The sequence below is a fragment of the Thalassophryne amazonica genome, chromosome 1 (assembly GCF_902500255.1).
Source record: "Thalassophryne amazonica chromosome 1, fThaAma1.1, whole genome shotgun sequence".
Taxonomy (NCBI): Eukaryota; Metazoa; Chordata; class Actinopteri; order Batrachoidiformes; family Batrachoididae; genus Thalassophryne; species Thalassophryne amazonica.
This window is the reverse complement of record NC_047103.1, coordinates 6,633,333-6,655,080: the sequence shown is the minus strand read 5'-3', so window position 1 is coordinate 6,655,080 and position 21,748 is coordinate 6,633,333. Positions and strand designations below refer to the sequence as shown.

Genomic DNA, 21,748 nt, shown 5'->3' with positions numbered 1-21,748 from the left:
ACCCTGATTTCCAAAGGAAATGCAAAATTTACTTTGATCAGAGAACAAAACTTTGGAGCACTCAGCAGCAGTCTAGTCCTTTTTGTCTTTAGCGCAGGCAAGACGTCAAGTCAGCAGTCTTCATCATGATTGTGTCCTGACCATGAATGTCAAAACAAACATCAGATTTGGAATTCTTGGGGTCAAAAACCTAATAAAAAGTGCCTTCATTCATATTTCTACGAGTTTCAGATATGAAGTTATAATATACTCGCAAATCAGTTGGCAGCCATCTTGGATTTGGCTATTATGGCAACTCCCAGTGAGCGCTGGGCTTGGCGCCCTCCAAAAATGGAAATGGTATGTTCTGGTCTGCGCCTCGGCCATATTTCATGTTTGTAGATAAATCTGCACAATTTAGTCCCTAATGGCCTGGACTACACTAAAAATGTATATTTTACTTTGCAAATTTGACTTTTTAATGTTAGTATTCATAACGGAATGCAGTTGTACTCGTATGTACATATGACTGCAAAAACCTTTCACATCGTCCATCACAGGCCAACAAAGCGGGCATCATAACATTCATTTTAATCCTCCACAATACGTGAAATACCTGGATTATATCATAAGGTTATTCTCAAAGTGTTACACCATCGAAATCAGGGACCTGTCATCTACAAACCTGGACTGTCAGAGGTGAGGTCATCACAAATGCATATGAAATATGCTTGAATTCATCAAATATATATTCTTTGGTTGTAGGTCCAAATCCACATGTATATACAGGTGCTGGTAAATTAGTTGATTCACATGTATAAATAAATGAAGGAGGTGGAATAAAAAGTCAATTACACAAATAATAACTTTTTAGTCCTTCCTTTACTTGCATTCTCATTTACAAAAAGAGATAAATGTAACTAAATAAAATATGTCACTTTTTTTATTCTGTTCAGTTCACCAGGATTCTGCAGATTTTAAGGATTTTCTGGAGGGGATAAATGTGGTCTTCTGAAAAGTGCTTTGAGTGTCTGATTCAGGAGGGGAAGTGTTTTACATATGAAGTCCATGTAACATAGTTTCTCCTGATTCCTTTTTTTCCATTGTCCCTGTGATTGCTGCACTCACTTTGCAGAGTGACCACGGAAGATCAAGAAGCTGCTCAGCCAGGTTCTCTTTAGGTATGAGGACTGTGACGGGCTTTTCTTCATCACCTCCTCATCAGTCTGGTACAGCTGCGACTTCTCATCAGAGAATATCAGCAACTTGGTGAACACCTGAGTCTGGAAGCAGAACCTGTTCAACTCCAACACCCATGATCACACGGAGGGTAGTTTTGGTGTACACACTCAGACAGATGTGATTCTTTACACAAGAATCTCCTCTTTCATTTTGTAGTGGAGGAATCTCACAGTTATTGATCTCAGTTTGTCTCCACAGACCCCAACCGGCTGCTCCTTCAAGGTTGAAAGTTCAAGTATCTCCTGACTGGCTATTCCACAAAGTTCCACCACTGAAGAGGCCTATGCTCCTTCAGGAACATTATATTTTATTGTATTCTCCCATCTGGACCTCCCATGTTGGTTGAGCAGTTTGTTTTCTTTCTAATTTTTTCATCTTTCTCCATGTTCTGAACATGATCTACTTCAAGTTGCATTTGTCTCTGCTATTTTAACGTTGGAGAGGTCCCCCTTAATAACACCAAGTTGTTATTTTATGTCTGTGCTGTATGTCCTACAAAACTTCAGCTAGGCTCACAGCACCTACCACAGGAGCTTTTAACATAGGCCACCATTCAGGGTGATGATGTCATCGGAAAACATTTAAAGGTTCTACCACTCCAGCTTGACCATGCAGAGAGAGGAGCATCGCTTCCTGTGTTTAGAAGTTTCTTGTGTCTTCCAGTGATCTAAGGTGGAGAAGCTTTTTTTACATTCTGCACACCAGTACTGTTTGTTCCCACTGTGGATGCGTTCATGTCTGGAGAGCTTGGATGACGAAATGAAACTTTTGGCACAATGCTGACACTGATACGGTTTCTCCCCGGTGTGCATACGTTTGTGAACTATATAGGAATACTTCTGACTGAAACTCTTGTCACACTGGTCACAGCTGAATGGTTTCTCTCCCGTGTGAACACGCTGATGGGTGATCCACGAAGACAATCTCATGAAGTTTTTCTCACAATGTGTGCACTGGTATGGTTTTTCCCCAGAGTGGATGCGCTGGTGAGACTTCAGTGACGGCAACGAATATAATCTCTTCCCACACTGGTCACAAGCGTATGTTGTGTCTCTGTTGTGGATCCGCTGGTGATTCTTGTATGTACTTGAATGACGGAAACCCTTCCCACATTTGTCGCAGGTATACGGTTTATCTTCACTGTGGATGAGCTGGTGTGACCTCAGGGTTGATAACAGGCTGAACGTTCTCCCACACGTGTCACAGACGTAAGGTTTATCTCCACTGTGCACGTGCTTGTGTTTCTTTAAGTCCGACGACGTGTAGAAAGCTCTGTCACATTGGTCACATTTGTGCGGTTTGACCCCAACGTGGATTCGACGGTGGCACTTCAGGATCGATGCCCGGTTGAAAACTCTCCCACACTGATCGCAGGGGTGCAGTTTATCTTCACTGTGAGTGAGTTTGTGTTTTCTTAAGTCAGACATCACACAGAATGTCGCATCACACTGGTCACATCTGTAGGTCTTTTTCCGATGGTGAATTTTGATGTGAGATTTTAGTCCACACGGGAGACTGAAAGTGCTCCCACACTGGTCGCAGGTGTATGATCGTCCTTCGCTGTAGATTAGTTGATGTGCTTTTAGATGTGGTGACAGTTTGAAACATCTCCCACACTGGTGACAGACATATGGTTTCACTCCACTGTGAATAACCTGATGTGTCTTTAAGTTATGCAAAGTGTAAAACACTTTGTCACACTGGTCACAAATATGCAGATTTTCTCCTGTGTGAAGACGCTGGTGTCTCCTTAGAGTGGACACCTGGGTGAAAGATTTTTCACACTGGTCACAGCGGTGCGGTTTCTCTTTTTTCCCCAGCATTGCAGCAGCTTCATCACTCTGCTGACTGGACTCGGTACTGTATCCATTCATGTCACTCTGTTTCTGCAGTGACAGAAAAATATTAAAAGGGCATGTGTCATACAAGCTAAAACGGATACACACATTGAATAAAAAGATAAGGCTTGTACAACATCTGTCCAAACTTTTTCATCTCCAAAGTGAATCAATCCCGCAACAAATACAACAAAAAGGGGAAGGTCTCAATCCTCAAAAACATGACAGAACTAAGCCACTCTATTTTCAGTGCATGTGCTGTAACCTGCCAGATTTTTAAACGTTATAATACTCATTCTCATACAAGACATGAGATTTATTCTCACCTCTTGTGGACAATTTATTTTGTATCTTTAGTAGCAGACACCAAATTCCACACAACTACCCCCAAAGTGGCTCCAATGGATTTCTCTCTTCTCACCAGTCAGCTCTGAAACCATCAAGCAGAGACAAGTTATCAGACAGAAAACACCCAACAAATTATAATGTAAACTCAAACATGCCTTTGTCTGGGATCCACTGAATGGTGGGCTCCTACATCATTCAGTGTTTGTATGAGCCGGGTCTTAGGAAGGATTTTGGAAGCAAACAGATTACGTACATTTGTTGATGAAGAAAGGTATTGCAGGGGTGGTGGCCAAGTGGTTAATGCGCTTGGTTTCAGTGCAGAAGGTTCCGGGTTCAAATCCCACCCCTGGCCACATTTCTCCATGTAATGTGGAGTTGCGTCAGGAAGAGCATCTGGCGTAAAACCTGTGCCAATTCAACATGCAGATCTGCAGACAGCCCCGAGTACAAAACAAGGGAGCAGCCGAAGGGACTTTACTGTTGATGAAGAAGGGTTTAATGACATCAACTCTGGATGCTGTGACCTTTGCAGAATCAATGGATGCTATGACTGCAGCACTTGAAAGGCTGAGTGAGGAGGAAGAGCATCTCAGTTTGCAACTGTCCTGGATGAAGTCTAGGATCCAGGTTTTGAATGACTTCCTGCACTCAGCCGTCAGAGGCGGATCTGTATGTGGGGAAAGTGTTGAACCTGTAGAGACATTCACTTATTGCAACAGTGACACACATATCTCTCAGTCTTTCAAACTGAGAGATGCCCGGGAAGAGTCATGATGTCACTGGACAGAGGGGTTTGGTGATGCTGACATCTTTATGTCAGCATCACGCTTTATGTCAGCTTTATGTCAGCATTACGCTAGCCTGGTGGGAACTGAAGGCACAGGACAGGGCCACATTTCATCTTGGAGAGGTGGGGATTAATTGGTTGACTACCTGGTTGTTAGTTTGAGACAAGTATCATCTGTTTAATCTACATACGAACATCTTATTAAAGTAATTAAATAATTATTACATATTTTTAACGTATCAGCCAACACTAAAGCCCTCCAATCAAATCGGGGTAGCACTTTTCCATCTGCATCAGACGCTCAAAGCGCTTTACAAATAATGCCTCACATTCACCCCGATGTCAGGCTGCTGCCATACAAGGCTCTCACTACACACCGGGAGCAATAGGGGATTAAGAACCTTGCCCAAGGGCCCTTAGTGATTTTCCAGTCAAGCTGGGATTTGAACCCAGGACCTTCTGGTCTCAACCCCAATGCCTTAACCACTAGACCATCACCTCCCCAAACGAAATATTAGGATGTTTTGGCTTCACATCCTAATATTTAGTTTGCAAAAGTTATATATATATAGGAAATGGGTCATAAAGGACTTCTATTTCGTCACAGGTGAAAAACTAAGGAAAACGTTGAGCTGGTTGCTTTTAAAGAACAAAAAACACTTCAGAACATCCTGAAGACTCCAGGGTTCGAATCAGTGATCACGAGTCTTTCGAAGCAAAAGACAAATTAAACATTTTAACATAATTTACTGCAACTAGAGCATAAGTCTGTAATATCAAGGTGGGCTTAACATCAACACAAGAATTTCTGAGATGTTTAAAAAAAAAGTAACATTTTTATATTTTGAGCTTGTTCAAAGTTTTGGTTTGTCATCTCAATCAAATGGTTCAACGAGTCTTTCCATTTTATCTACAGCTCAACGTAACGCGACTCTTCTCGCTAAAAATAAACAAAGCCAACTACGAGTAAAATAATTCAAACATTGAAAAAAATTCACTATTTTACCTTCGAACCACCTCAGCGGGACGTATTTTTCTGAAGCGCTCCACATCCGGTCGGTCCGTCCGTTTTAAAAGTCCGATGTTTTTAAAAAAGGTATAGTTTTGTTGTTGTTAATTACTTTAACTTCATACGCATATTAAATATTTAAGTAAACGGGGTTTTTAAAATCATACATACATACATACATATACATATCCTCTTCGGCTTGGAAGGAATCCACAAGGATTCCTATCGGAAAACTGCTGCTCTTAGACCTGGTCCACCGTCATATGTGGGTTGACTGGACAGTCGAGCGCCCTGTAGTTGTAGACCATAGGGTGATCCTTGAAATAATCATCCAGTCGGCTTTTAAATGAGTTTGTCGTGGGTGGATCTATCACTTCTTGAGGAAGATATTCCACCAGGCACCTACTCGTTGAGTGAAGAAGTACCGTCTCTTATCTGTTCGGCTGTACATCTTCCTCAGCTTCTTATCATGGCCTCCAGTTCTTCTGTCGTCCTCCAATGGTAGTAAACATGAGTTCACATCATATTTGCCTGTATGGTACTTGTATGTATTAATCAGGTCTCCCCTCAGTCTCCTGTATACAAGAGTAGGAAGCTTGAGCTTTCTTAACCTCTGCTCATAAGAGAGATCCCTGAGTCCTGGCACCCTTTTAGTTGCTCTTCTCTGTACCTTCTCCATTTCCTCAGCTAGCTTCCATGTATGCGGTGACCAAACAGGTGCCACATACTCCAAGTGAGATCTTATTATTGTCTTATACAGTATTTTGAACATGGCTTTGTCCATATAGTTGAATGACCTCCACAATAGTCCTGTCATTTGGTTTGCCTTTTTGACAATCATGCTAATATGGTAATCGAACTTAAGGGAAGCGTCTACATATACACCTAGGTCCTTCTCATGCTCTGACTTGGATAACTCCACCTTTGTGTTCCCATCCATCATGTAATACCTGTAATCTGGATAATTAGCACCCACTTGTAAGATGGTACATTTCTTGGGATGGAAGCGCAACTGCCACCGGTTTGCGCAGTCTTGTAGTTTCTCCAGATCTTCTTGGATTTTGTCACAGTCTTCCATATTCTTAACTCTATATTTTTGTGTCATCTGCAAACAGCTTAATTGGGCACACAGTTTCACTTGGCATATCATTAATAAAGAGTATGAAAAGCACCAGACCCAAGACACTCCCTTGTGGAATGCCACTGGTTACCCCTGCCCAGTCTGACTCTGCTCCATTTATTATAACCCACTGCTGGCGATTTGACAGGAATGCTTCAATCCAAGAGTATACTTTCCCCGTAATCTTATAGCTGAGTATCTTTTTCAGCAAGAGTTGATGGGGAACGGAGTCAAAAGCTTTTTGGAAGTCCAAGTATGCAATATCAACTCCTATCCCTTCATCCAACTCAGCCACATGGGGTGTGCAGCCAGTACATTCTGAGTGCCGGTCCCAAGCCCGGATAAATGAGGAGGGTTGCGTCAGGAAGGGCATCCGGCATAAAACAAGCCAACCGAACTATGCAGACTCAGAATCGAATTCTCATACCGGATCGGTCGCGGCCCGGGTTAACAACGTCCGCCACCGTTGCTATTGCCCAACAGGGTGCCGGTGGAAATTGGGCTACTGCTGGGCGAAGACGACGAAGAAGAGGAGGAAAATGTTGCCACGAACAGTGGGAGAAGAAGAAAACTAGAAGGGTGGAAATGAGAGTGGGGACTTTGAATGTTGGTAGTATGACTGGTAAAGGGAGAGAGCTGGCTGATATGATGGAGAGGAAAAAGGTAGACATATTGTGTGTGCAACAGACCAAGTGGAAGGGAAGTAAGAGCAGGAGCATCGGCAGTGGGTACAAGTTGTTGTACCATGGTGAGGACAGGAAGAGAAATGGTGTTGAGGTCATTTTAAAGGAAGCGTATGTTAAAAGTGTGTTGGAGGTTAAGCGAGTGTCTGACAGGGTGATGAGTGTGAAGTTGGAAATTGAAGGGGTGATGATGAATATCATCAGTGCATATGCCCCACAGGTAGGTTGTGAGATGAAGGAGAAAGAAGATTTCTGGAGTGTGTTAGATGAGGTGGTGGAGAGTGTGCCCAAGCATGAAAGAGTGGTGATAGGAGCAGACTTCAATGGGCATGTTGTTGAAGGGAACACAGGTGATGAGGAAGTAATGGGTAGATATGGTATCAAGGATAGGAATGGGGAAGGACAGATGGTAGTTGATTTTGCAAAAAGGATGGAAATGGCTGTGGTGAATACCTACTTTAAGAAAAGGGAGGAGCACAGGGTAACATATAAGAGTGTAGGAAGGTGCACACAGGTGGACTACATTCTTTATAGGAGATGCAAGCTAAAAGAAATCACAGACTGTAAGGTGGTAGCAGGAGAGAGTGTCACTAGACAGCACAGGATGGTTGTTTGTAGGATGACTTTAGAGGTAAAGAAGAAGAAGAGAGTGAGAGCTCAACAAAGGATCAGATGGTGGAAGCTGAAGGAGGAAGACTGTTGTGTGAAATTTAGTGAGCAGGTGAGAGAAGCACTGGTTGGAGGGGAAGCAATTTTGGACAACTGGAAAAGTACTGCAGATGTGGTGAGGGAGACAGCTAGGACAGTACTGGGTATGACATCTGGACAGTGGAAGGAAGACAAGGAGACTTGGTGGTGGAATGAAGAGGTCCAGGAAAGCATAAGGAGAAAGAGGTTGGCGAAAAAGTTTTGGGATAGTCGGAGAGATGAAGAAAGTAGACAGGAGTACAAGGAGATGCGGCGTAAGGCAAAAAGAGAAGTGGCAAAAGTAAAGGAAAAGGCATATTGCGAGCTGTACAAGAAGTTGAATAGTAAGGAAGGAGAAAAGGACTTGTACCGATTGGCCAGACAAAGGGACAGAGCTGGAAAGGATGTGCAGCAGGTTAGGGTGGTAAAAGATGCACTTGGTAATGTGCTGACAAGTGAGGAGTGTGTGCTGAGAAGGTGGAGGGAATATTTTGAAGAGTTGATGAATAAAGAAAATGAGCGAGAGAAAAGGCTGGATGATGTGGTGAGAGTAAATCAGGAAGTACAAGAGATTAGCAAGGAAGAAGTGAGGGCTGCTATGAAGAGGATGAAGAGTAGAAAGGCAGTCAGTCCAGATGATATTCCAGTGGAGGCATAGAAATGTCTAGGAGAGATGGCAGTAGAGTTCTAACCAGATTGTTTAATAAAATCTTGGAAAGTGAGAGCATGCCTGAGGAGTGGAGACGAAGTGTGCTGGTTTCTATTTTCAAGAACAAGGGTGATGTGCAGAGCTGCAGTAACTACAGAGGCATAAAGCTGATCAGCCACAGCATGAAGTTATGGGAAAGAGTAGTAGAAGCTAGGCTTAGAAAACAGGTGAGCAGCAATATGTTTTCATGCCGAGAAAGAGCACTACAGATGCAATGTTTGCTCTGAGAATACTGTTGGAAAAGTACAGAGAAGGACAGAAAGAGTTACATTGTGTGTTTGTGGACTTAGAAAAAGCTTATGATAGGGTGCCAAGAGAAGAGTTGCGGTATTGTATGAGGAAGTCTGGAGTGGCAGAGAAGTATGTTAGGGTAGTGCAGGACATGTACAAGAATAGTGTGACAGCGGTGAGATGCGCAGTCGGAATGACAGACTCATTCAAGGTGGAGGTGGGATTACACCAAGGATCAGCTCTGAGTCCTTTCTTGTTTGCAGTGGTGATGGACAGGTTGACGGATGAGAGCAGACAGGAGTCCCCATGGACTATGATGTTTGCAGATGACATTGTGATCTGTAGTGAGAGTAGAGAGCAAGTAGAGTCTAGTCTGGAGAAGTGGAGATATGCTTTGGAGAGAAGGGGAATGAAAGTCAGTAGAAGCAAGACTGAGTACATGTGTGTGAATGAGAGGGAGCCCAGTGGAATAGTGCAGTTACAAGGAGTAGAAGTGGTGAAAGAAGATGAGTTTAAATATTTGGGGTCAACTGTTCAAAGTAATGGAGAGTGTGGTAGAGAGGTGAAGAAGAGAGTGCAGGCAGGGTGGAGTGGGTGGAGAAAGGTGGCAGGAATGATTTGTGACCGAAGAATATCAGCAAGGGTGAAGGGGAAAGTTTACAAAACAGTAGTGAGACCAGCTATGTTGTACGGTTTAGAGACAGTGGCACTAACAAAAAGACAGGAGGCAGAGCTGGAGGTGACAGAGCTGAAGATGTTGAGATTCTCTTTGGGAGTGACAAGAATGGACAAGATTAGGAATGAACATATCAGAGGGACAGCTCAGGTGGGACGGTTTGGAGACAAAGTCAGAGAGGAGAGATTGAGATGGTTTGGACATGTGCAGAGGAGGGACCCAGGGTATATAGGGAGAAGGATGCTGAGGATGGAGCCACCAGGCAGGAGGAGAAGAGGGAGACCAAAGAGGAGGTTCATGGATGTGCTGAGAGAGGACATGCAGGTGGTTGGTGTGACAGAGGAAGATACAGAGGACAGGGTGAGATGGAAACGATTGATCTGCTGTGGCGACCCCTAACGGGAACAGCCGAAAGACAAAGAAGATCCCTTCATCCAATGATTGCGACCAAAATTCAGTCGTCTCCAGAAGCTGTGTCATGGTTGATCGGCCTGCCATAAACCCATGTTGGTGTGGGCTGAACAAGTCATTTTCCGTCATGTGCTTCACTACTTGATCACGTACACAGCCCTCCATTACTTTGCATAGAACTGATGTCAGGCTGACTGGTCTATAATTTCCAGCTTCAGTTTTTGCACCTTTCTTATAAATTGGGGAGACATGGGCCACCAACCAGTCTCTTGGGAGCACCCCCTCATTTAGTGAAGACTGGAATAACAAGTTTAGTGAGTGTGATAAAGAAGGTGCCGGTTCCTTCAGAAGCCTCGGGTGTAAACCATCAGGTCCAGGTGACTTACTAGGTTTTAATTTGCTTAGTTTCTTCTGTACTTCTTCTTCAGTGATCTGGAAGGTGTCCAGCTCCATTATTCCCTCGTGATCATTGATGCTAGGGACATTGGTAAGGTCCTCCTTTGTGAAGACACTTGTAAAGAACTTGTTCAGAACCTGGGTCTTTTCATGATCAGTCTTGGTAAGAGTGCCGTTTTCCATATACAAGTTAGACACTGATTGTCTAATCTTAGTTTTTGAATGAACATACTTACAAAAAAATTTCAGGTTTATCTTTATGTTTATTGCAACTGACTTTTCAAATTCTCTGACTGCCTTCCGAGTGGCCCACCTAGCTTGATTTCTAGCTCTTGCATATTTCTTCTGGCCTCATCAGTTCGCAACTCCTGCAGTTTTGTCCATGCCTTATGCTTACGCTGTACTGAATGGATGGTTCCCCGGTTTAACCACAAGGGTCTGCCTGCCTCTGATGTCGTATGCTTCTTCAATGATACATGTTCCTCCATAACCTGCTTTATTTTCTCAAGAAAAATCTGCCATCTCTCTTCAGTACTTCTATTCTTAAACAAGGTGCCCCAGTCATAGTTGAGGGATTTGTTCATTTTGTCAAAGTCTACTTTCTCATATTGGTGGCGAGTTACCACAATATCAGCCACTTCAACTAACACCTCAATTTGATGTTGATCACTACATGATCACTCCTGCCACGTGGTGCGCTACCCGTCACCTGCTCCACCATTGATTCCTCATTAGTAAAAATAAGATCTAAAATATTTTGAGTCTGATTTGGTCTATACCGTATAGGGAATTCAACATGCTGGTACAGGAAGGAATCATTGACAGCATCAATAAATGATGAGGCACTTTGGGAGTAGCTGCCTACTGACCCACCCCCACTCCACTCAAGTTCTGGATAGTTGAAATCTCCCTAAAGAAGAATATGACTATAACTACTCAGGTGTAATTCTTGTATCATTTCATTCATCTTACTGTTATTGTCAGATGGACTGTTTGGGCTTCTATACACAGCCACGATCAGCTGCTTGTCCAACCCTCGTAACTTAATTTCAACTGCTATGGCCTCCTGAACTCCATGAGTTTTAATTCTCTGTGATTCCACTGGATTCAAGTGATTTTTTTTTTTTATAAATATAGTAACCATCATATTAGAGCTACTCAAGTTAAATTTGACAGGTAGATCGTGTTTAAATGTTTTTGTTTTGGTATTTTAAAAGGTAATGAGTTGTTGCATGGCATTTATTATTAACTGCAGATTAACGGGGCATTAACTCTGGTTAACACTTTCAACACAGCAGGTGGCTGTAATGCTTCTAAACGCTCGTTGTGGCACAACATAAAACGTAAAGAGCAATAATAATAATAAAAATGCTTTATTAAACATAAAAGTTGAGAGCATTTTAAAAGTACTTTTTCAAACATCTGACACTCGAATTCCAGGTCATTTGAGTACAAACAGCGCCCTCCAGTGTTCAACAGAATCCTGCAATTCGTATCAGACATGCAACGTGATGATAGGCCTGTATTTCTTGTTTTGCGTGTTTAAATAAGCGTTATGTCCTAAAATACGGGATTCACTGACCTTCAGTGGAATCTATCAGAATCTCAAATTTCAGAGCTGAATAAGACAGTTTTTAATGAAGCTCAAACCTGTTCAGACTGATTCTTTTGCTGTAAATTGCAGTCAATATTACTCTTTATGACATCATAGATGAAAAGTTGCACTGGGATTATTTCATAAATGTTTGACAATTCTGAAAGAAAGTGAAAAAACCTTATGACTCAATGTCTTTAAAGTCATATTTCAGAAGTTCAGTCAATTCCTTTGCGTATAGACACTTTAAAGGTAAGCAGGTTGGTGGCCAAGTGGTTAGTTTGTTTGGTTACAGTGCAGAAGATTCTTGGTGCAAACGCCACCCCTGCAACATTTCTCCATGTAACGTGGCATTGCGCCAGGAAGGGCAACCGGCATAAAACCTGTGCCAAAACATCTGTAGTGGTGACCCTGAGTGAAAACACGGGAGCAGCTGAAGAGACTTACTGTAAAGGCACTGGGGGCAGGCTTCAGGGGCGTTTATTTGTAGAAATGAAATGTAGTATTCATAACGATATGTCCGTTAGTGTATAATTTAACAGTAAATCAATGTTTTTGTGAGCTCAGATTGAGACGTTCATATCTATGTGGGAGTGGGGCCCCTCATGGAGGCTACCATGTTGATACAGCAGCCCAAAGGGGGACAAACTTCATCTTGTGCATTTTGCAACACAGGCATAATATTGAGAAAAAAAAGAAGAGGAATCAATGGCTGCTCCCCTATATAATGTCTAGGAGTTGCTAGTGCAAACTAAGAAGTAGGGGTGTCGGGGAAGAGAGAGAGAGAGAGGAAAAAAATAAACATGTCAGAATTACATTTTTTTTTTATCCTTAAGGATTTACAATAAATTAAAAACTTTGAATAATCAAAATATTATTGTCTCCGTTTTGATTCCATTTCTCCTCATTGCCTGGAGTTGTTGCCGTCCTTCTCAGCATCCATACGACAGTTTGCCCTGCGATAAGTTACCTCGGCTCATTAGCATGGAGCAGCAAAAATTCAACCAGCTATATCAACATTAAAGCAATGTGCTTGGGCGCACTGTGGATTCTATAATATCACGGGAAAGAAGGCGCATCACATGACCAATTTAACATGTAAGATGTACAAAATGAAGGTCAGCAACTCAGAAACAAAAGAAATACTCCGGCACATCGTTACCACAAGTTGAAGAAGTCGACAGCTACAGTGGCAACAACAGGAACTGACCAGAGTACAATTGTTTTTGTTTTTTTTTGGGGGGGAGGGAAAAAAAAAAATCAATTTTGAATCAAACCGTGACCCCATGAATCAGACTTGAATCTTGAGATACTGAAAGATTCACATCGATACTATCAAGTTTGAGAATCGTCACTTTTGTGAAATGTAGCATCTTCAGTGGTGTGAAGCATAGCGGACATGAAGCTGTCAGCAAAGAAACAAATCTAACACCATCTAAATAACCCTGTGCGAAATGCATGCAACAGTCACCTATAAAAGAAATGCGCTCAAGGCCATTTATTAATGGTTAACATGCAATTTTAATGGTAAAATGTGCTTCACATTAACTAATAACTTAACTAATAACATAGGAGTTCCATTCATTCTACAGCAAAGCCGTGGAGATATACAGTACATATGATTGAAGGTTTTACTTTAGCACTGGCTGTCAAATCAATACACTCAGTGATTCGAACATTAAAAGCTTCCATACAGACTACAAACTTGTTTTTGTTTCACATACAAGGACGCTGGAAGTCCATCAGAGGTGGGGGCGCTGAGGAGAGATTCAAGGCTACATAATCACAATATTTAATGCTGCACAACATTTGCAGATTTAGTGCACTTTACCTCATCCTGGGAAACCAAACCCACTCACTTTGCAGATACATTCACACTTCCGAATTTGAGAATTAGTCTTGCTGTGTAATAGACAACAACCCTGAAAACCAAACTGATGCATGTCAAAACAGCATAGCATATGTATGATAATAAAAATAATAGTAACTGTGTTTATATAGCATGTAATACTGACAAAGTGCTACACAGAACAAAAATAAAAAATAACTACCACTAGTTAATAATTAAAATGAAAATCATACAAGTACATAAAACAGAAAAAACCTCTGAACAATAAAATATGCCCTGTAATTGAGCTATAGATGATGCAACACATATTCTAAAATGAAATAAAATTTAATTACAAAAAGTTGGTTTTTGGAGCTACTATTAAAATAAAAAAGTTTAAATTGATGTGTTCATTAAACTCATTTCCTTTGTAACTATAGTGTCTCAGCACCAGGGGGTGCAGCAGCCCCCTCAGCACCCCTACTTCCAGCACCCCTGTTCACATGATTATATGGAAAATAATTACAGGCTTGAATTTTTTTTAAAATCATTTAAAAACGTGTTTTTCTTTTGATTATAATATTTAGTAGTAACCATAAAAATAGAACCACCTGACGGGCCGTTCAAACAGTGACACTGCACCTGTCGGACCCCTTACCAGGCAGAGTCTGACAGGTACAGTATGAATAACTTTCTTCAGGTTTCCATGCAAATTTTAATACCAACTAAATGTAAATACAAGTTATATTTCTTTAGGATTAATGTTGAAAGAGCAAAGTAGCACAATTTCACTATGGACTAAGTTAACAGGTTAATTATTTGTTTTTGAGTGAGTGGAAAAATTGTGGGACATACTGTTCCTCTCTCTCATTTTTGGAAAGCCCAACTCTGTAGGAGGACCTACTGCTGCAGGTGTGTAAGACAGTGCACAGCTGGGAACAGAGTCAGGAAATTTACAACCACAATTCCACTGAAGTGGGACATTGTGTAAAATGTAAATAAAAACAGAATACAATGATTGCAAATCCTCTTCAACCTGTATTCAATTGAATACACCACAAAGACAAGATATTTAATGTTCAAACTGATAAACTTTATTGTTTTGTGCAAATATTTGCTCATTTTGAAATGGATGCCTGCAACATGTTTTAAAAAAACTGAGATAGGGAAACAAAAGACTGGGAAAGTTGATGAATGGTCAAGAACACCTAATTGGAAACAGGTGAGTGTCATGATTGGGTATAAAAGGAGCATCCTCAAAAGGCTCAGCCGTTCACAAGCAAGATGGGGCGAGGATAACCACTCTGTGAACAACTGTGTGGAAAAAAAAATAGTCCAACAGTTTAAGAACAATGTTTCTCAACATTCAAATTCAAGGAATTTAAGGATTCCATCATCTACAGTCCATATATTATATAATCAGAAGATTCAGAGAATCTGGAGAACTTGAGCGGCAAGACCGAAAACCAACATTGAATGCCCGTGACTTTCGATCCCTCAGGCGGCACTTAATTAAAAACCGACATCATTGTGTAAGAATCTTACCGTGTGGGCTCAGGAACACTTCAGAAAACCACTGTCAGTTAACGCAGTTCGTCGCTACATCTACAAGTGCAAGTTAAACTCTACCATGAAAAGCAAAAGCCAAACATCAACAACATCCAGAAATGCTGCCACCTTCTCTGGGCCAAGCTAATTTGAAATGGACAGACACAAAGTGGAAAAGTGCGCTGTGGTCTGATGAGTCCACATTCAAATTGTTTTTGGAAAATCATGGACGTCATGTCCTCCGGACAAAAGAGGAAAAAGACCATCCAGATTGTTACCAGTGCAAAGTTCAAAAGCCAGCATCTGTGATGGTATGGGGGTGTGTTAGTGCCCATGGCATGGGCAACTTACACATCTGTGATAGCACCATCAATGCTGAAAGGTACATCCAGGTTTTGGAGCAACACATGCTGCCATCCAAGCAACGTCTTTTTCATGGACATCCCTGCTTATTTCAGCAAGACAATGCCAAGCCACATTCTGCACGTGTTACAACAGCATGGCTTCATAGTAAAAGAGTGCAGGTACTAGACTGGCCTGGCCTGCAGTCCAGACCTGTCGCCTATTGAAAATGTGTGGCGTATTATGAAGCGCAAAATACGACAAAGGAGACCCCGGACTGTGAACACCTGAAGTCCTACATCAAGCAAGATTGGGAAAGAATTCCACCTACAAAGCTTCAACAATTAGTGTCCTCAGTTCCCAAATGCTTATTGAGTGTGTTAGAAGGAAAGGTGATGTAACACAGTGGTAAACATACCACTGTCCCAGCTTTTTGAAACATGTTGCAGGCATCCATTTCAAAATGAGCAAATATTTGCACAAAAACAAAGTTTATCAGTTTGAACATTAAACATCTCGTCTTTGTGTGTATTCAACTGAATATAGGTTGAAGAGGATTTGCAAATCATTGTATTCTGTTTTTATTTACATTTTACAACAATGTCCCAACTTCACTGGAACTGGGGTTGTAGGAGCATTTCAAATTTACAACTTCAATCTGTTCAACTGAATTCTCAATAATAATCCAGAAGAAGAACTGAAGCGCTGCTCGTGTCTGATTTAGAAGAGCTTTTTTTTTTGTTTTTTTTTTTTTTAAGTTTTTAAAAAAATTTAAACCCTGACAGCAATCATAAATAAGATGCTCTAACACTAAATAAAACATAAATAAAGAACACTCTTGCCTGCTTCAGTCAATTATTCATTCCAGGAGTTAGGGTTAGGGTTTTCCCCCTCCAGTATTCCTTCTCTCCTCTTCCACTCACTGCAAACCTTCTCGACCAGTGCAGGGTGGTGGTGGTGGGTGTTACCTCACTCTGTAAATGTACACTACTCTTGACTCATTTTTCCTACTGGTTGTCGTCGCTTTATGTAAAGATGAGCAAATGAAATGGTGCCCTAAGGCACTCTCCCTCACCATCTCATCCTGCAGCAGTCATCAGGCAGTGTGCACTGATGTGCCATGGAAGCGTGGCTTTGAAGGGAGGTCAGAATTGGGGGGGGGGGGGGGGGGGGGAGTTGGGTCAAATTCTACCTTACTCCTGCCAGTTTGTCCATAATTCGGCCCTCCACCATCAACATCAATCTGAAGCATCTTGCTATGTGAATGACAGCATCAAACAATCATGTACACTTAACTCTCAAGCGACCAAGCTATTTTAGCAAATAATATGGTAGAATAATTATAGCATCAAATATAGAAGAACCAGTGACTAGAAAATATGCCAATACTTTAACCTAAATCTCAATGAATGAATCATTGAATCATGAGCTATTTCATCCTCACTCTGGGCATCAAGAATCAGTCTCAATGTTTCTCAATGCAGCTGTAAATCTTGCTATTCTAGGCCTGTTGGCTTCCCTGCAAAACAGTAAAATATAATGATTAGAGTTGGCAAATTACAATACCAACTGAAGCTATAATGTCAAAAAAATCTCACAGATCTTCCCGGGGGTCATAAGTGACCCCACACAAGTTTGGATTATACTTGCCACAGGGATCGGCCGATCCTTGCAAAATTCTATGAACAAATGCAGGACAAACAGACTGACAAATTCATGGTAGAAAATGTTTTTCCAATTAAAATTAGAAAAATGGTGCACAAAAATATATGCTCGGGGTCATAAATGACTGCACTTGGTTGCTTGAGGGTTAATGAAATGAAGAAATGACTAGAAATAACTTACAGCCTCAAAAACATTCAGCAGATTGACAAAATGTTAAAGAATTCTACATTTACAGATAATAAACCTCTAGCCTCAATAATATATATATATGATTTTCTGTGTCTGTAGTTTGTTTGTACTGGTCTCACATTTTGCTGCAAATTTGTAGTGTATGACCTTCCAAAAATGTCACCTTCTTCCACCAAAAGCCATTAAACATCCCACTTTTGTTTATCTTGAGGGTGAGTCTTAGTCAAGACATGTCAAGTCTGGGATCATGCGCAGTTCCACAAAACGCCACATCCACCAAACTATGGAGCCCCCATGGTCAACCCCACATGAAATGTGGATGGGTCCACGGTGAGGTGATGGTGTAGTGGTTAAGGTGTTGGGCTTGAGACCAGAAGATCCTCGGTTCAAATCCCCACCTGACTGGAAAATCACTAAGGGCCCTTCGGCAAGGACTTTAATCTCAGAGTGTGTAGTGAGCGCCTTGTATGGCAGCACCCTGACATAGGGGTGAATGTAAACTGTAAAGTACTTTGAGCGTCTGATGCAGATGGAAAAGCGCTATAAATGCAGCCCATTTACCATTTGTCCTTGGCCTTTTCCTGTGTGCTGGACCACGGTGGAGAAGATGATTAAAATGTTGCTTGATGATTCGCCTTTTCTTCATTATGGTTCCGACACAGTTGACAGTTCTCAGCCCGCTGGGAGAAACGCAGATGGCACAGTGTGACGACTGTTCTCGTCACACACACAGAAGACAAATGTGCCTCAACTTTTTGCCGGTCAGTTTGTTCTCAAACACAAAGAAGTCGAGATAAACTGTCAAAGAAAAGAAGTCTGCAAAGCCGACCATACACTACACAATGATGCGATGCAAATGTGCTTTAAAAGCAGGATCATAAAGAAAAGTGCGCCATGTTGCATTGTGTGCGCAGCAACTGCGATATGAACATGCATCTTGGAGAGATGCGACTACCACGAAATAGTTCCAGCACACAGTTGCGGCATTCCCATATTACATCTTTATGTGCACTGCATGGATTTAAATAGATATTGCACAGACAGGGATGCACACGTGCACCTGATCAAAACAGACCAGATAAAAATATGATGCACTCACTCGTGACCAAAGTGCACAACACTTCCACAAAGTTGTAAAGTGAGTTGGTGATGCATGAAGACGCTGCACACGTTTAAAGGACCCAAATTCCATGTGTGCACATGAAGGGGTCCACAGCTCAGGGTGGCAGCAGAGGGTAGAGCCCGACTGATATGGATTTTTTGGGGGGGACAAATACAAGACAGATATGAGGGGAAAATTTTTGATACCGATATCTACTGATATATACATTCAAAAAAATCATCATTATTAAACTCTCATGTCAAAGAAGTCTAATTTATGCTTTATATTTACTGTTTAAAAGTTAGAAATGATATTATATGGTTACGACAGCACGCGCACTCTGGCTGATTTCCAGTCTGATATGATCCATATGAGACCGTTACCTTGGCGTTTTTTGCACGGAACTCACTGCACTCGGTCCCTACTGTCAACTCCTCAGTCTGATATTTTCCAATGCAGACCTCGCGCTAGGTTAATAATCCTTTATTATTATTGTAAATATAACCAACAGACGTACGTCAAGCTGCCTTCAATTGGATTGGTAATCACCATGTTGCTTTGCTCAGCATTTGCATAAAATACTCGTAGAGTTTATTTTGGCTGGCTTCGCTGGCAGCACAGCAACCATTTGTCTCTTCTCATTGTAAAACACTCACTCTGGCAGAAAATGAATTGCAGCTGGTTGCTTAGCCTCTGTCTGTTGCAGTAACCAAAGGGTGAGGGGGTCCCAGACATGCTTGACAGTCAGCTAAAACCTGGGCTCTGGCCTGTGGCCAAAGAATCCTTTAGCTGCCACGGGAGTGAGGCCTACTGACTACCATGTGCACAGCGACTCCTGCTGGTCTCCATCACAACAGCATTGTAAACAATGCTGTCAAAGTGCCCTCTGCTGGACAAACTATAAAATGATCATTTTCAACAACCAAAGTGTTTTTCTGCTTTGTTAATTCAGAAAAATAAAGTTATTTTGGCAAAAATAATGCTGATACCAATATGTTGGTGGAAGGCTCATATCAGCTGATATTATTGGCCAACCAGTATATCAGTCGGGTTCTAGTAGAGGGGACAATATAAGGGGGAAAAGCTCCCCAAACCTTATTGCATGTAGGCGACATAGTTGCTCCCATGGTTTGATTCAGCTGTGTGCATGAGATAAATAGTGAAATAATGTGACAGTGCATACGGCCAAGTCACTGGAAAAGTTGAGGTGCCGTTTCACACTTTTCGCTTTGAGCAAATGAAATCTGTTTTGTGCTCAAGAAATGTATTTCCATGCTTGTCATAAACCAGATCAAGACTCAATAATATCAATCACTCAGGACGTTTTTTTTCCTCACATCTCTGCATTCCCCAACTTGGCACAGCCCATTTATCACGTGCACACAAAGTAATCAAATGTGGGACATAATTTGATCTTTTGTGCACAGCATTTGAATGGTAAATAAAACATGGCACTGCTGCGTATGTTTCCGTCCCAGCAAAAAGCACCAGACAAAATGCACATCCTTTGCCGCGCGGACACAGGCACACTGCATTCTGGGCTCCTTCAGAAATACAAATCTGCGCTACGTTAACCACACAATCGTATCATCATGTAGTGACTTGCCAGCTTAAAGATCTTCTGGAGGGGATGAAACCCATTTTCTGAAAAACAGGCTGAGCACCTACATCAGATTGGAAAACCTTTCACAAGCACAGTTCATGTGACAGTTTCCCACCGGCACCTTTCCTTCACTCACTGCCCGGCTGTTGCACTTTGCGCCGTGTCCCAGGAAGAGGGAAGTGCTCAGCCAGGCTCACTCTTTTAGTCTGTTGACTGACAGGTGGTTTACTTGGTTGATAGTCGCCTCCTCCAGTCTGCTACAACTGCAACTTCTCATCATAGAGTATCAAGAGTTTGGTGGGAAAACTTTCTGGAAGCAGATCTTGTTCTGCTTCAACACGGTCTCATGCTTCAACATGAGTGAATAGTGCAAGAAGCCCCTTCCAGGGAGAAAGTTCAAGTGTATCCCCGTTAAATTTTCCACAAAATCGTCAATTCCACTGCTTCTTCAAGAGCATTATATATTCTTATCTTCTCCCATCTGGACCTCACGTGTTGGTGAGCAGTTATCATTTTATATGTGAGTTTTATCATCTTAACTCCTGCTCCATATTTAAGTGTGATTTTACAACTTCAAGGTGTCTGTTATTGTTCAACTAACATTGGAGGGCTCACTCTTAATACATATCACAAAGGTATTAGTTAATGTCTTTGTGAAAGTCCTGTTTGTCCTCCAAAACTTTACCTAGGCTTACAGCATCTTTCCTATACAGGTTAGCATTAGCGTCAACATCTTGTACCTGCAAAGGTGGGCTGTACTCCGTGTTGTCTTCATTTACAGGTTGTTCATTAGCACTTTTTGTTTCCATCCTCCCAATTCTTGAGATGTCAATTATTCAGAAGGGGATGCTCCATTCGGTGACCTAACAGAGCTAAATAAATCCTTTCCTGGAGCAGCTGTTAACTCAGGCTGAGGACATCACCAAAACATTCTACCAGTCTAGTTTGACGATGCACATAGAGGAGCATCTCTTCTTTTCTTTAGACGTTTCTGGTGCTTTCCAGTGATCTAAGCTGGAGAAGCTTTTTTTACATTCTCCACACCAGTACTGTTGTTCCCAGTGTGGGTGCGTTCATGTCTGGAGAGTCTGGAAAGGGAAACAAAACTTTTCACACAGTGCCGGCACTGATAGAGTTTCTCGCCAGTGTGCATACGTCTGTGCACCACATAGGCATACTTCTGACTGAAACTCTTGTCACACTGGTCACAGCTGTATGGTTTCTCTCCAGTGTGAATACGCTCATGAATTATCCATGAGGATAACCTTGTGAAGTTCTTGTCACAGAATCGGCAGTGGTACGGTTTCTCTCCAGAGTGGATGCGCTGGTGAGACGTCAGTGAACGCAGTGAATACAATACCTTCCCACACTGGTCACAAGCGTACGTTGTGTCTCTGCTGTGGATCCGCTGGTGATTCTTAAATGAAGTAGGACGACGGAAACTCTTCCCACATTGGTCACAAGTATACGGTTTATCTTCACTGTGGATGAGCAGGTGTGAATTTAGGGTTGATAGCAGGCTGAAAGCTCTCCCACATGTGGTACAGACATGTGGTTTATCTCCACTGTGTACAAGTTGGTGTTGTTTCAAACCAGATAATGAATAGAAATCTCTATCACACTGGTCACATTTGTGTAGTTTGACCCTCATGTGGATTCTCAGGTGGGATTTAAGGTCAGACGCACGGTTGAAAGCTTTCCCACATCGATCACAGGTGTACAGTTCATCTTCACTGTGAGTCAGTTTGTGTTGTTTCAAGT

At 41.9% G+C, this 21,748-nt stretch overlaps 2 protein-coding genes across 2 annotated transcripts in view; both read right to left on the bottom strand.

Moving 5' to 3' along the window:
* LOC117519752 (zinc finger protein 664-like) overlaps positions 1-1,370 on the bottom strand; it is a 10,037-nt gene extending 8,667 nt beyond the window's left edge. Inside the window, exons 1-2 of the mRNA XM_034181005.1 lie at positions 1,351-1,370; positions 1,108-1,275 (exon numbers count right to left, since the gene is read on the bottom strand). Coding sequence (XP_034036896.1) covers positions 1,108-1,275; positions 1,351-1,370 — 188 coding nt within the window. The remainder of the gene's footprint in view (positions 1-1,107; positions 1,276-1,350) is intronic.
* LOC117519740 (zinc finger protein 271-like) lies at positions 937-21,748 on the bottom strand. Its single transcript, XM_034180987.1, has 2 exons — positions 21,021-21,748; positions 937-3,107 (listed from the first exon to the last, which is right to left on the bottom strand). The coding sequence occupies exons 1-2, from the start codon at positions 21,636-21,638 to the stop codon at positions 1,812-1,814; spliced, it is 1,914 nt and encodes a 637-aa protein (XP_034036878.1). The 5' UTR covers positions 21,639-21,748; the 3' UTR covers positions 937-1,811.

Coding starts and splice junctions, on each gene's coding strand:
- LOC117519740 (XM_034180987.1), bottom strand. CDS start 21,638: ATGAGGGTCAAACTACACAAATGTGACCAGTGTGATAGAGATTTCTAT. Junction 3,108..21,020: donor ACAGTACTGGTGTGGAGAAT/GTAAAAAAAGCT, acceptor CTGTCACTGCAG/AAACAGAGTGACATGAATGG.